This window comes from Thamnophis elegans, chromosome 5 (assembly GCF_009769535.1).
Source record: "Thamnophis elegans isolate rThaEle1 chromosome 5, rThaEle1.pri, whole genome shotgun sequence".
Lineage (NCBI taxonomy): Eukaryota > Metazoa > Chordata > Lepidosauria > Squamata > Colubridae > Thamnophis > Thamnophis elegans.
The window spans coordinates 59,806,701-59,822,711 of NC_045545.1; the positions used below are offsets into that span (position 1 = coordinate 59,806,701).

The 16,011-nt window shown below is 36.9% G+C and overlaps 1 protein-coding gene across 1 annotated transcript in view; it reads left to right on the forward strand.

Annotated features, from left to right (window-relative positions):
• Positions 1 to 7,221, forward strand: part of WNT2B (Wnt family member 2B) — a 44,479-nt gene extending 37,258 nt beyond the window's left edge. The window contains exons 3-5 of the mRNA XM_032218252.1: positions 3,783 to 4,060; positions 5,466 to 5,730; positions 6,478 to 7,221. Coding sequence (XP_032074143.1) covers positions 3,783 to 4,060; positions 5,466 to 5,730; positions 6,478 to 6,707 — 773 coding nt within the window. The 3' untranslated portion in view covers positions 6,708 to 7,221. The remainder of the gene's footprint in view (positions 1 to 3,782; positions 4,061 to 5,465; positions 5,731 to 6,477) is intronic.
• The last annotated feature ends 8,790 nt before the right edge of the window (positions 7,222 to 16,011 follow it).

Sequence of the window (16,011 nt, forward strand, 5' to 3'; positions counted from 1 at the left end):
ATTAAGTAGGTTTTATTCATCATTTTGATTGGTAGCCTTCCTTTCTACTCAGCTCAGCCGCCAAGATAACTGAGAGTGTCTGTATATAGAATACAAATGAAAAACTACAAACAAATGCAAACATTAAATTTAAAAGTCTAGAAAAGAACTATTCTTAAAACAGAGAACATTTTTCCATTCTATTTTCTGTATGATTAAAAACAAGCCAGACAATAATGACAACTAAAATTCTAATTGCCTTAAAAATGAATTAAAATCAGAAAGAAGAAAGATAAAGCCCTGATAAGAAATTTAAGGGAAGTGGAAATAAGGCAGCTTGCTGCACTGTCCCACCTTCACAGGGAGAAAAAGTCAACTGCCAAAGGCAAACTCTGTAGCCACCAAACAAAAAAGCCCATGCCACAGAGCTCACCTCCCTGTAATGGAGGAATTTAGTTGGTGTTAGCATAGTTTTCTTATTTTTGTTTTAGAGTACGTATTGAGGTCATGTGCAGAAAAACAATATTTCATTTCAAAACATGATGAATGGGCATACTTTGAATTACCCTTCTTTCACAGCTTTCATGCCTTAAAAAGCGTGCAAATGTCTTTTTATGGCTGTATGTTTTCAATTGATGAAGCTTCTTGGATGAGAAGCAAAATGTCATCTTCTTCCTCAAAAACAGTCTGGTTGCCTTTAAAAAAAAAAACACTTTTGAGACAACTATAATCTGGATGACAAGAATCTCCATAGATATGTTTTTATATACTCAACTTTTCTATGAAAACATGCTCCCAATCTCTTGGCTTTCTGCAAAGGGGTCTAAACCTGTGTAGCCTTATGTAGAGGACACAGGGGCTCACAAAACCATGCAGCTGGTTGTCCCAATGTGACTCTCCCCCCCCATATATACTAACAAGTGCTAACCTCCCCATCTTGGAACTCTCTATCTTTTGTATTTTTATAATGTTGCTTTATATTTTAAAAATGATTCTGTTTTTAATGCTTTATTGATTATATAGTATGCTGACCAGAGCCCTTCTCTGAGGGAGATGGGCAGTTAAGAACTGTGAAAAATAAATAAATAAATAAATAAATAAATAAATAAATAAATAAATAAATAAATAAATAAATAAATAAATAAAAAATAAATAAATAAATAAATAAATAAATAAATAAATAAATAAATAAATAGGTTTGTGCCATCATTTGCATGCTCAAATAATGTGGGGTGAATATCTATTCACACAATGAAAATATTATTTAATAGAAAGGAAATCTAGATACAGCAGTCTCTTTACATCTGAACACATTAGTTTTGGAGCTTTGATTGTCATCATCTAGATTCTTTACAAAATAGCTTGGAATTGGGATCCACAACAGCTCTTTATTTCTAACTTTAAACTGAACCAACCTTTTTCTTATTGCTATCTATATCACACTCACACCAATGAGAATTCCCCCATTTGACACAAGGTGATTAAGAAGCAGCTGCTGATTCAACTCTAAGCATTTGGGGAAAATAATGATTATCTCCTCCAGTCTGAGAACAGCATCCAACTTTAGTGACCTGATGAAGGAGAGAGTGCTTACCTGATCGTTCAGCAGCTTTTAATGCCATCAATCATGGCAGCTCTGAAACAGCTTCTGCCCCTATCTGAGAGAATAACATTGGAAAACCATAGAACTGTTTTCTAACAGGCTTAGTTTTAAGACCCACCTGGGTGTGGTCACTGGGGATCTAAAGCAAGACATCACTTGTATTGATGACACCAAGCTAAATATCTCTAAATCAAGGCAACTTGAACCCACCAGGTTGGGGAGTGGAATGCTCCTACAACCCTTTCAAGCTTAGGCTATGCATCAACTGCACCATTTTTGGACAGAAATAATTTGCTACAATTAGTCATACGTTAGTAATCTGAAAAATTGCAATAAGTCTGCTTTTTGGACTTATCTGGAACCTACAATAATATAGAATACAGAAACTGGGTTCCAGCAGAGATTTGTTATGGTATCAATAGTTTATCTGTGCTAAAAGAGCTATACTGGCTGTCAGTCTGCTATTGAGTCACATAAAAAGTGTTGCTATTAGTACATAAAGCTCTAAACAGTTCTGGGACCTTAAATTTTTTCCAAGTATGTAAGTCTCTTAGGCAATTAGGATCCTGGCAGCAATGCCAAATGAGTTTTTCTATGGTAATGTCTGATGTGACCTCCCTTCAGTGCCAACACATTTTATATCTCTTTCAAAAGCTTACTTTTTATTGTAGTCCTTCTCCAGACATAATTCCTACTAACGTTTTTATTTAAAGGGGTTTTTTTTAAACTTGCTTTTAATTTAGTTTTACTTTGTTTAAGCTTGAAATCTCTTTTGGAATTATTGTAAACTGTTTCTGGATCTTCTATAATACAAAACAGCGTAGAAATGTTTTAATAAGTGATCCGCCTTTAAAAGGATATACCGTATGTTAACATTTTTTTCCAGTGTTTCTGCTATTAGTCATAGAATTTTGCTTTAGTTGGAGTGTATAGGTATTCAGTGGTGGGATTCAAATAATTTAACAACTGGTTCTCTGCCCTAATGATTTCTTCCAACAACCAGTTCACTAAACTGCTCAGAAAGTTAACAACCGGTTCTCCCAAAGTGGTGCGAACTGGCTAAATCCCACCACTGCAGGTATTAAAGATCAGGGAATATTCTGTAAGATGGTGCTTCTCAAATTTGGCAGCTTGAATTTATGTGGACTTCATCTCTCAGAATCCCCCAGGCATAGCATCCAAATTAGCTACCTGGATTCGGGATGCATGGGTTGTAAAAATGGGGAAATAGCCAAATCTACTAAAAAGAGACTTCCCTGGTTTCCCTGAAGGCAAATAAAATTCATTGTTTGCTTTGAATGAAACTGATTATATGTAGGCTGTTCTTGTAGAATACAGTGGCATGTTTTTTGATTTTCTGTTGCTTTTATAACCATTGTAAAATCAGGTGCAAATTTAGAGAAAATCTATAAAATATTAGGCAGTAGTTTGTCTATATGGGGATTTTCCAAACAATTTAATGTTTCTGGAAGAAGTACTTCTCTGTTTTTCTAACCAAATATCTCCCTCCCCTGTCCCCCAGTCCCAGATATGAATGAGTTGGGATAATAGATGCTCACATTCAAAGAATCTAGTCTAAAATCAAGCAGCTTCTATAGTGATAATAAATAAGCAAGGGAAACCTTAAAAACTGTAATACAGAGCCCATGATGGTTTTCTTCCATATAATGTCCTCCAGCTGTTTTCAGATTACTATTCTGGAATTTATACAGTCCTCCCATCCTACCTCAAAGGCACTGATATAGAGGTAGTACAAACTGAAATACTTAAATTATCTGTTCCAATGCATAAAAAAGAAAATAAAAATAAAATCTTAAATTGCTTGGCCGGAACATTTTTTTTCCTAATTAGGACTTACACCCATGAATGTTACACTTCTTTCATAAGATGATACATAGCTAAAAAGTCTGTTTTTCTGGCATTCTCAGCAGATGAAGTTTTACAATCACTTGGGTGTAATTCTTCTTTGGTTTATCCACTGCTAATCCAAAAATATTTTAGAATATTTGCTTGGCATGCCTTAGTTTAGCTTCTCTTGGAATATGAACTGATAGTTCATTGACAATACAAGCATTATTTCAATTATGCTTCGGCTAATGAAATCAATATTTGTGGTGTTACTGTTATGTCATATTTTCAGGTTCAACCATCTAGCGGTTTCATGACTCACTCGTGTTTATTTCTGTTATCTATATGGCAGGTAGTAGAGAAGCAGCCTTCGTCTATGCAATCTCCTCAGCTGGAGTTGTATATGCCATCACCCGGGCCTGCAGCCAAGGCGAGCTGAAAGCCTGCAACTGTGACCCCCATAAGCGGGGACGCTCAAAGGACGACAGAGGGGACTTTGATTGGGGGGGCTGCAGTGACAACATCAATTACGGCATAAAGTTTGCAAAGGACTTTGTGGATGCCAAAGAGAAAACAGTGAAAGATGCCCGTGCTTTAATGAATCTGCATAACAATCGTTGTGGCAGAACGGTTAGTAATGTCAACCTTGGATTGGAGGGAGGCAATTTTTTGTAGCATAGGGCTACAATATGAATGAATGAATGAATGAATGAATGAATGAATGAATGAATGAATGAATGAATATAGAGAGGGGCGAACATCTAAAGGCCACAAAAGGGTTGACTGATGGCATGTCAGCATCATTGGCAGATGGATTGGGCTGAACCTTTTTACTTTGATGTATTTTGTATGAATAATTGAAACACTGAAATTTGTTGGAAAGGTGAAAATGGAACAAGAAAGTCCCCCAAAACAGTTTTACTGCTAAATTCCAGTAGCATAATGTGGAGATAATATTATACTTTGACAGAGAAACAAATTGTCCAACATGGTCTTAGGGATTATATAACCATTCTATATTATTATCCTATTATCTTATGCTTTGTGTTTAATAATGCTACAAAGCCATGGTGGCACAGTGATTAGAGTGCAGTACTGCAGGCTACTTCTGATGACTGTCAATTGACTTCAATTGGCAGTTCAAATCTCACTAGGCTCAAGGTTGACTCAGCCTTCCAGCTTTCCGAAATGGATAAAATGAGGGCCTAAATTGTTGGGGGCAATGTGCTGGCTCTGTAAACTTCTTACAGAGAGATGTAAAGCACTGTAAAGCGATATATAAGTCTAAATGCTATTACTGTAATCAACCTAATAACTTTTCAATCAATAACAAATAACAGCATCGCCAACTTTACAAAAGCCAAGTAATTTGTTAGGAACTGGAACTTTGAACCCTCTTCAGATTCTTAGCCATGTTCAAATAATTTTCAATTTACTTTGATTTAAAAATCTGGCACTATCAATGTCTAAATAGACTATAAATAAAACAGGAAAGAGAAAGAGGCAACTCAAGGCAATAATTGAGCTTTCTAATTCCACCAAACCCCCATCTCTCTCTCTCTCTCTCTCTCTCTCTCTCTCTCTCTCTCTCTCTCTCTCTCTCTCACACACACACACACACACACACACACACACACACCAAATAGGACATTTTTAGCACCATTGGCTGCCACTTCAGTACAACCAACATAAGAGATTTATTTCATCCTGGCATTATTATAAAAAAAAAGTCTCCTTCCATTCAAATAGTAATAGATACACCTTCCAGCAGAAGCATTTTTTATAAGGTCACCGAGGATCACTTCTATTATCTTTGAGTTAGAATGATTCTCAGCTCTAGTTGACCAAATAGAGATGTATCACAAAAGAGCAGGTGTAAGTATTGTTCATAGGCCTGGAAAGCCATTATTGTAACTAGCAGAATCTAAGAAATAAAGCAGTATCTCTCAGAAACAGAAGCAGCCGTTCTGTTAGTATTATTAAAGCAATTTTTGTCTGTTCCGCCTTAGATCTGCTACTAAACCTTCTATTTCAGGCTGTGAAGCGTTTCCTGAAACTAGAATGCAAATGCCATGGTGTCAGTGGTTCCTGCACCTTAAGGACTTGCTGGCTGGCAATGTCAGACTTCCGCAAAACTGGAGATTATCTTCGGAAAAAATACAATGGTGCCATCCAAGTGACTATGAACCAAGATGGCTCCGGATTTACTGTGGCCAATAAGAACTTCCGGAAGCCCACAAAAACTGACCTTGTATATTTTGAGAACTCTCCTGATTATTGTGTGATGGATAAACCTGCAGGTAAAACAATATTTTGAAATTTTGTTTACATTGGTCTTCCCCAGTTTTAGCAGCTACCTTTCAGAAGGGCAGATTTCAACTCCTCAAATTTTCAACATTGATGGTTGGGGAATTCTTGGAATTGAGATTCGCACATCTGGAGAGTATCCTGTTTAGGAAAGGTTGACTTGAGCACTAACATTGTAGGAAGGATTCCTTGTCTTCAGAACTCCAATCTGCATAAAAATTCCCATGGAAATTAGCATCTGAAGTGTAAAGTGTGTATATCCAGAAATTTCAATTTTCCTTCCAGTTAATGTTGAATTATGAGGAAATATATTCTTGCAAAATGTGGTTGAAAGAGTAGGATTGATATCACTCTGTTGCTCCTGCTACCTGATCACCGTACCAATATTACTCACCAATATTTCTTATTTCACACCTTGTTTGAGGCAGGAAATTATACTTAAACTAATGTATGTATAATTGTTAGTATTTTAGTAACTATAGTTAGAAAATACTGCAGTAGTAGTATAACTATAGTAATTATAATTAGAAATAGTTGTTAGAAATTATTCAGGCCAGATTTTCAGCAAACCAAACTGCACTGTTACTAATTTAAGTGAATTTCTAGAATCTGTTCTTATAAATTGTATAAAAGAATGAATTCTATAATTCATTTCAAAAAGTGACTTCAATTCTATATTTCCCAAGATCTAATGCCAGCATCATGCAAGATTAAATAAAACTATTCTTCCTTTCTTACAGGTTCACTAGGAACTGCTGGCCGTGTGTGCAACAAGGTATCACGTGGGACTGATGGATGTGAAGTCATGTGTTGTGGCAGAGGTTACGATACCACTCAAGTAACTCGAGTCACTAAATGCGAGTGCAAATTCCACTGGTGTTGCGCTGTTCGCTGCAAAGAATGTGAAGACACCATAGACATTCACACATGTAAAGCACCAAAGCGTGCAGAATGGATTGATCAAACTTGAGACAGTGATGGACAGATCCAGAAAAGGAAAGGAAAGCTGGTGCTGTGTCACCTGTGGGCCTGAGGATTCTGGGAGTTATAGTTCAACCACATTGCATTTATTTAACTCATTTTGAAAAACAAAGAGAAGATTATCTTTCCCAAGGGGCATTAGTGGGCTCCTTTGCTCACCAAGCCGATTATCATCTCCCTACTTTAAAAAAAAATGAATTAGCAAATGACAGTGAACTGTGCAGCTTTCTCTACTTGGTATTACTGTTCCAAAATGGGAGAGTGATGTTGCTGATAAACATAGGACGCTAAGAATCAGGCTGTGATTTAGTGCCTCATTAAAAAAAAAAAAAGTTTACACAGTAAACTATAAATACCATATGCACCAAAAAGTAGGAGAAAACAACCACAGTTATTTTATCCACCCTGGATAAGCACATTATTTTCATCTTTCAAACAAAGGCCACCATGCCTGCATTATGGACATCAGCTGAAAAAGAGCAATTTTGTGTAAAGGACTTTCGTTATATTCCCTCTCCAGTTGAAATTAAACTATGGAAATATAAAATTGTTTTCAAAAAGAAAATCAATTCTACAGAGAGGACAGAATAAAAAAAGATGAACAAAAGTTGAGAGTTTGTGTATGTGTCTGGACAAGTCATAGGTACTAAAAGAAACTAATATAACATTTGTTTAAAATAAATCTTGTTATTATATGCATTGCTTTAAATACTTCAGATAAACAGCATAAACTAGTATTACCAGAAAAATATTCTCTTTGGATTTGGTGAATTTCTGCATTTACTTTCTACATCATTCATGGCTAATTGGGTAAGTGACGGATAAGTCTAGTTCTTCATTATTGTTTCAACTCTGTAAATTATGTGGTTTTTGACCACTGAATCAAAGCAACATTCTTGAGAAATAGGACATCATTATGACTTCAAGATAACAACAAATATCTGCAATCGTGGTTTTTATAACCTCTTTTCTTTTCTTTGTTTGCCATGTCTCATTGTTGCCATTCTGATATTCTACCTTTTCCCAAATCTGTGTTTGGGCCTCCACTAAGCTTATCATGTACAACCGCTGTCCTATCCTTGGCTTGCTTTGCTTCTAGAACCTTTGGACTGGAATTTTAAAAAAATCAACTCAGAAGATTAAACCTCGGGTCCTGGTAATCACCCCAAATTAGTCTCCAACGTTATTACTTTGGAAATCTCACCAAAGCACACAAAAACCCAAACATAATCTGATTATCTTTGGACTAGCTGGACCAGCATTCAGCAGCATGCAGACTTTTCAGTGTCCCACAGTTCATCCAGGTAACACAACCGTTGGATGAGATGCACTGATTTCTAGTTGCTTTCTGGGTGCAATTCAAGTGCTGGTTATCATTTTTAAAGTCCTACATGGCACAGGGCCAGATTACTTGTGGGACCACCTCTACCTGAGGGTATTTACCCGTCCTACTAGGTTAGATAGATGTGCACAATTCAGATCCCCTCCCTTAAATATTGTCACTTGATGGAACCTTGGAACTGCACCTTTTCAGTAGTTTCTCCAGCCCTTTGAATAGCTTCCCACTTTGATGATACTTAGCCATTTGTAAAAAAAAAAATAGTGAATTGATTTTAATGAAAATTATCAGCACTGTTAGCTTCTCTGGTGTTCTGGTTGGTAAAGAAAACCCTATGCTTATTTATAGTTCTACATTTTAATCTGAAAAGAAGCTTTCCCATCTTCTGGGAGATATTTTATATATGTATCTTTAGGAGGTGTAAAGGTAAAAAGATGATTCTTTGGCGAAATGGCAAACTTTGTACTTTTCAAGGTGCTGCAGCAGCTGTTTCTGTTCTCACTGTTCAAATTGAAAACAACAGGATCATTTGGTAAATTCTTGCCAGCCGAGAATGATTAAACGGCAACTGTATATAAAGCAGGCTTCCTATATGCCACTCACTTTTTAAATCTCTTTTTTTAACAATTAGGAAAAGGGATCATCATTAGATCATCTCCTATGAAATGGTCTACTGAAAGGCTGCCAAAGCTATTGTGTGCCTGAAAAGGGATGTTCACAAGAATGGAATAGCTCTAAGAAATGTTAAAATTAAATGACACACAGGTTTCCAGTATATATTACAGAAAATAGCAGAAGACCTGAGAACATCATTCTTTGCTTCCATAGCAACAAGCAGCTCAACTTTGAAAATGCTCTATCATTGCAAGGTCATAACTCACATTTTTTATAGCATTGTATTGGCTATTCACCTATGAAAGCTTTGATTACGAGGCTTCATCACAGGCAATATGAACAAGACGGAGTTTGGGGTATTAAAAAAAAAGGAGAAAGTATCGGTCTTGCATTTTTACATTCAAAGACTTTCTCGCATATATATTCACTCTGAATAATACTGCCTTTAAAATTCCTTGGCCTATTTTTATCATGTTTTCATTGGAATCTGTAATACATTTCTGCATTCCATAGTTGATATTACAGAACTGTTCTTCACCTGTCCCGGTTATCTTTGCTTGGCCTACTTATACATAATATTTTTTATTTTTTTTATTTTTATCTTTTCCTTATTATTTATATGTATTTATCTCTCAAGACAGCAAGCATATCTAATACTCCTCCCTCCTCCTGTTTTCCCACAACAAACAACTCTGTGAGATGAGTTGGGCTAAGAGAGAATAACTGGCCCAAAGTCAGCCAGCCGGCTTTCACTATTAAGGTGGGACTAGAACTCATGGTCTCCTGGATATAGAGGTACTTCTTTAGAACACTCTAAAATATTTCGTGTACACTATCTCAGCCAGCCTTATAATCAATAATGTAAGATAGAACAATGTTATTACTTAAGCAGCACTTTAAGAAGAAGCTGAAGCTAAGGGACTGCAATTGGACAAACCATTACAGAAAATTCTATATCATTAAAAGAACAGAAAAAGGATATAAAATATGTTTTCCATAACCATTGAGGCTCTACTTCAATTGCCATTAAACCTTTTAAAACTCAGAATAAGTGCATTATTACACCAAAAAGCAATTAAATAGGTAACATATATTTAAACTGCAAAAAATAATAAATATTTATCACATTCTAAACTATTTTTTCTGCCTTCTGTGTTTTTCCTTCTATTTTTGTAATGTTAACAATTTAAAGAACATATACTGTTTGGTTAATCTGGTGTTTTATAAAAGTTGCAGTAAACAAATCAAGAATTGGAATTGTCTTCCCTTCTCATGTTTCTATGTAAAAATCCTAATATAATAAAGTAAGAATCATTAATTTATTGCAGTTAACCATGAAACATATAATGAGTATATACCAACTCTGTCACATGCCTCTAGATATTATTTGCTGAGGAATGAAGTAGAAAATAATCTTGCATTGTATTTTGCTTATGGATTTAACCTAAGCATCTCATTATCTACTGGTGGACTTACAACTGTTTATTTATTCTTATTGTTTAGGGATATCACTTGCTCCATTTTTCAAATTGTCTCCCAATATTTCCATTACTTGAAGTACCTCTACCAAAACACACAATGTCAATGTTTATATAATCATTGCATTTCCAATTCTTCTATTTATTTTCCCACTTATTAGTTTAATATGATGAAGTGTAATCATGTAGTCAAATTATAATAAAGTTACATTCATTCATGAAACTGCAATAGAATCCTCTTTGGAAATAATTTAACAGCAACATTGATGACAATTGCAATATATTTTGTTCTTCTGGTTTAATAGCCATGTCTGTTATAGCCAGGAAACAAAAATCAAATAATTCATGAAGAAAAATTGCCACAATGCACCAGTATCTCAAAATCATTCAATATCTGTCCTTCCGACTGAGATATGATCTCAATTAAAATAATCAACATCTCCATCCATGATTAATTGTCAGACTGTATTAACTTTGTTTGGGAAACATATCAACAATTTTTAATAGTTAAAAATACAGGTAATCCTTGCCTTATGACCACAATTGAGTCCAAGATTTCTGTTGCTGAACAAGACAGGTGTTAAGTCAGTTTTGCTCCATTTTACAACTTTTCTTCCCACAGATGTTAAGTGAATCACTGGAGTTGGTAAATTAGTAACATGATTGTTAAGTAAATCTGGCTTCTCCATTGACCTGGGTTTGCAAAAGGTCATGAAAGGTCATCACATGACCAAGAGAAACTGCAATTGTCATAAATGTGAACCAGTTGCCAAGCATCTGAATTTTGATCATGACCATAGGTGTTCTGTGGCAGTCACAAATGTGAAAACTGGTCATAAGTCACTCTTCAAAGCCATTATAACTTTGAACAGTCACTAAATGAATGGTTGTAAGTTGAAGACTATCTGTATATTAAATAATTTGAAATACTTCATGGACAATTTTTTTTTAAATTTAGGACTTTCCTTTTTATGATTATTGTTAACTGTTAAGATGGTCTATTCAAATTCTGAGAAAAATTCAAACAGCATAAACTTCTGAAATGTGTCTAATGCAAAATTAATGTTTATTCATCAGTTCTACATTTGCTTATTATAATCAATAATGATCAGAGGCTATAATGACTGCAGTTCTTTTGTTTTCTTTTGTTACACCATATGCCAAAGGTATATCACCTTTTTCCCCCGGATTTAAGAAACAGTTTGGCAAAACTCTTAGCTTTCACAGCTTTAAGAATATTCATTAAATCTATTTGATGTATATGCCTAATTAATTTAAGCAGTGACATGCGGTGTGGTTTATAGCTAGTGAGGCACTGACACAGGGGTTTCAAAATTTTTTAGACTTGTGGACTTCAACTCCCAGAATTCCACAGCCAGGCATGCTCAGTTCCGATTTAAAGCGACAGCATTTGTTTTTCTCCTTTGTGAAAAAGTTTTCTTTCATTCTTTTTCTTCTTCCTCCCCTTCCTTCCTTCCTCCTTCTCTCCCTCCCTCCCCCTTCTCTCAAACAGACACACGCACACAGAGAAGTTGGATCCCTCTCTCACTCACTCAATCTCAAACAAACACAAACACAGAAGTTTGATGGGATATATTTTCCAATGGCTTGAAAGCAGCTCCTCTGCCGTACCCACCCCGCATTCCTCTGCTGTCTTCCGATCCGAGCCTTTGATTGCAGGTGGAGCCGCGTTGCCTTTTCAAACTTGTAATCAGTAAGGCTTATATATTTTATCCGTGTGTGTGTGTGTGTGTGTGTGTGTGTGTGTAAAGGCTCTGCATGCAATCAAACTACACTTGGGGAGAGATCTACATTTGAGGATGAAGTTTGAATTCCTCCACCTCCCTCCGACCCACACACGTACCTTTTCCAGATGTTTCAGAGAGGATTTCAACTCTGCTTTTGCCTGCCATCATGAAAAGAAAAAAAATGTAAAAGGAAAAAGGCAAGAGCTGAGTTCAGGCTGAGCTAGCTGCTGCCAGAGTCACTGTGTGGATGACTCTGCTTAACTGTTTAAAAAAGCCTCTAAAAAATGCCCTCTACAGGAGGCAGGAGAATGTCATGCCTCATCTACGTCAGGAATTTTTCGGCTTTTAACCTTTGCTTAACTCTGCTCAAGTGCTCATAAAGTCAGACTAGATGAGGCACCTCGTTCTTCCACCTCCTCCTGTAGAGGGCACTTTTTAGAGGCTTTTTAAAACAGTTAAGCACTAAGCAGAGTCATCCACTGTGACTCTGGCAGCAATTACCTCAGTCTTTTTTCTTTTACATTTTTTTTCTTTTCATGATGACAGTGGTGAGTCCCTGCCTCCCCTGACTGCACGTCCCTGAATTTAAGTATTTGAAATTAAATTGTTTCTTATGTATTAAAATTGTATTCTTTATCCCTTCTACTGTTATTTGTTCTTTTTTATTTAAAAAAAAATCAAGAGAAGCTGATAACTTAATAATAAAACAAAAACAAAATTGCTGCACAAAAATCTTCCTGGCATCCAGCACTCTATTTCAGATACTGCTTTAAAATGAGAAATTACTCTGCTGCTTTTTCATAACGCTTCATATTGTCTTCCAAGATATAAATGTGTATTTGTTACTTAATGTAATTGCTTTGATGCTGATTAATTCATCCATGTTTGTTTGTTTCTTACTTTCTTACTTGTTACACTTGTATACCACACATCTTGCCTGCCTAGAGGTGACTCTGAGTAGTTTGCAAACATTGAGAGACCGCCTGCTGCCAATTACCTCCCACAGACCCATTAGATCTCACAGGGTTGGCCTCCTCCGGGTGCCATCTACCAGCCAATGCCACCTGGCTATTACCCGGGGGAGGGCCTTCTCTGTGGCAGCTCAGGCCCTCTGGAATGAACTCCCCGCAGGGATTCGGACCCTCACCTCTCTCCAGGCCTTCCAAAAAGCCGTCAAAACCTGGCTTTGCCAGCAGGCCTGGGGGTGATGAGTTCCCTCCCCTCTCGACATGTATGGTTGTGCGACTGTTGTTTACTTTTATTATTTGTATTTTGTTTTTTATGTTCCCCTTTTTCCCCCTTGAATTGTTCGCCGTCCTGAGTCCTCCCGGAGAAGGGCGGCATACAAATAATAACATTCTATTCTATTCTATTCTATTCTATTCTATTCTATTAAAAGCCAGTGAAACATTAAAATAATAATCCATCCACACATATAGAAAATACTTGTTCTTATCAAGTATGCAAGTAAGAAACCTGGGAGAAATATAAGCTTACTGAGAGTTATTACCATTTCCAGAGTACTTTTGGCCTGAGAGAATTTTGAGATTATGTCTTACATTCTATTTTGAAATTGCAATTCTAGGACTTCTGGAAATGGCTAAAGGATGACTCTGAGACTAGTCAGATCCTCCAGATGGTCTGTTGGCGAGACTGGATGAAGGCAAGTTCAATAGTAGAATTTGAACCTGCCTGTAGAGTAAGGCTGGTCTTTGGGAATTGGCAGTGCAGCTGCCAATTCTGGTTAAGGCTGCTCCTTGTGAAGGTTCAGTCTATGCACCAGACCCTTAGACAGGCAGTAGAACAACTTTGCATAACACTTGCTGTACCAATGACTGAAATTCCTGAAATCATCCAGAAAGTATTATACAAATACCAAGCATGATTTGTCTCTCCCAACTTCTGGTTCAAGTTTATGTCAAATCTGGATAAACTGCAGCCAGGTGCCCTCATCTGAGGTCTTCCAAATCCTTCCAAATGAGGCTGCTAGCCCACAAGCTTGCTGCTCCCTTTCCAAACGGCATTATTGGAATTTTTGTAGGTGAAAGGGGAGAAGTTGAATTTGGTCCAGAAACTTTCAAACCTGCCCTAACAGACATGTTCATCAGCACTGAGATGTAATCTATTGGAAAGAACTCCCTTAATTTATCTTCATTTTATTGCCCTACCTGCCATCAATTTAGAATTTAAGCCTCTATCTACAACAAGCAAGCCTTTCTTCTCCCCTAGAGAGAAATGTTTACTCAGTGGGCTGGAAAAGTTAAAACTGTTGAGGGGGAATGGAGGTAGCTGAGAAAACACTATTGGGAAGATCCTTCTGTCCAGTATGCCAGGCCTTACACCGCTTCAAACTGACCTAATGAATAACAAGGCATGACCTAGACACAGAAGGAGGGGGAGTTTTGATTTGGCCTAAATATTAATCCAGGAATATTTCTTGACCTTGTGTAACTGTGTACTTTCCATAAGCAATACAGAAAAATCACCCATCACATTTTGTAAACCTGTTACTAAGCAGAAATCTGGGAAGAAAGCAAAGGTGTTATCTAGATGTTCATGGGAACTGGCTTTTAACTTTAAAATTATGTACTTGTTTACTGTCTCTCTTTCCACAAAGCGACTTTTTCCCCCTGTTTATTAGAATGAGACTCTTCTCTACTAATTCTTCAATGGAATTAAGTTGATAGATACTTAGAGGAGGGAAACATGGTGTTGTCCCTACCATCCAAAGAGCTGAGTAAGAGTGATATCCTTCCTTCCACAGCTTGAAGGTGTAGTGTGCAGAAAGTCCTGCTATATTCCATATACTGTAGGTAGCACCTTTGAAATAAAGAGAAGCATCATGAATCTGTCGGGAATAAATAACTTTTTCCTAGTTGCAATGTTCCCAATCCCCAATAAAGTTCCTATATTCACTATTAACTATTGTAACATTCATGTAAGCTTCTAAGAAAATTGTTGAACACCTCAAGACTAGGATATAACACTGAGGTAACTCTGTCCAAACAGTTCTCCATGTAGATATAATAATAATTCTGAGGTACTAAGAAAAACAAGCTAAGAATCCTCACCAGGAGGAAGTCACCTTATCACATAGTTTCAGAAAAGTATGACAAAATGACACTGTTTGTAAATGTTTCCTATGAAGCAGAGAAGCCTAGCTGGTTAAGCTGGCCAGAAACCCAGTGACACAAAAATGTAAAAGAGCAGCACCAATCTCAAATTGCTCTGCTGCAAATATATGGAAGGAACCTCAGAGCAAGACAATGGTAACTCAAAATAAGCTAGATGTACTTTTATCTTACCTGACAGTTACTTAAACCAACTCCCCTCATTTTGCTGTACTCCAATTGCTGGAAAATGTGGGGTATCATATCTGAAGGGGTTCAAGATAGGGAAGATTATTTTAAACTGTTAGATGAGACAGTCAAAAGGACAAATCTCTTTTGGTAACTCTAATAACCAGAGCTTTCTATGTGCTTTTTTACATAATTTATCTACAGCACTCATTTTTCCACTGAATGTGCACATTTCTTTCTTAAAAAGCAGATGTTTTCTATCTAGTACTGCTTTTAAAAAGGGATGAGTCTTGTCAGGGATTCTCTGTTCTACTCAGATGGCCTTCCTAAATTATGCCTATTAAGTGTCTAAAGCAATCCCCACAGAAGATCATGTTCTAATAATCTTCACTTTTCACATGTCTGATATAAGCAGCCGGGGTGGGAGGGGGGAGGTTAATTGGTTTAAGGATGGATCACAAAGAACTGGGACAGAGCACTTGGAGAGTGAATTATGCCAAGTCTATCAGAAATACATGCCTACTTGCAGTTCTGGGTTTCAAATTTTTTTAGAACCTCTTCTGTAGGTATGGCCTGCTGTGTGGGTGTGGCTTGCCAGCCATGTAACTGGGTGGGAGAGGCTTGCCAGCCATGTGACCGAGTGAGAGTGGCTTGCCAGCCATGTGACCGAGTGGGAGTGGCTTTGCGCTTAGCAACCGAAATGTTGTCTCAGAAACTCTGGCATTTGAAGCACGCAAGTCTTAAAGCTGTCAAATTACAAGACCCTTGCACCCCTAACCCTTTAGAAAAAAAACCCAGGGGTGTTCAAATTTGA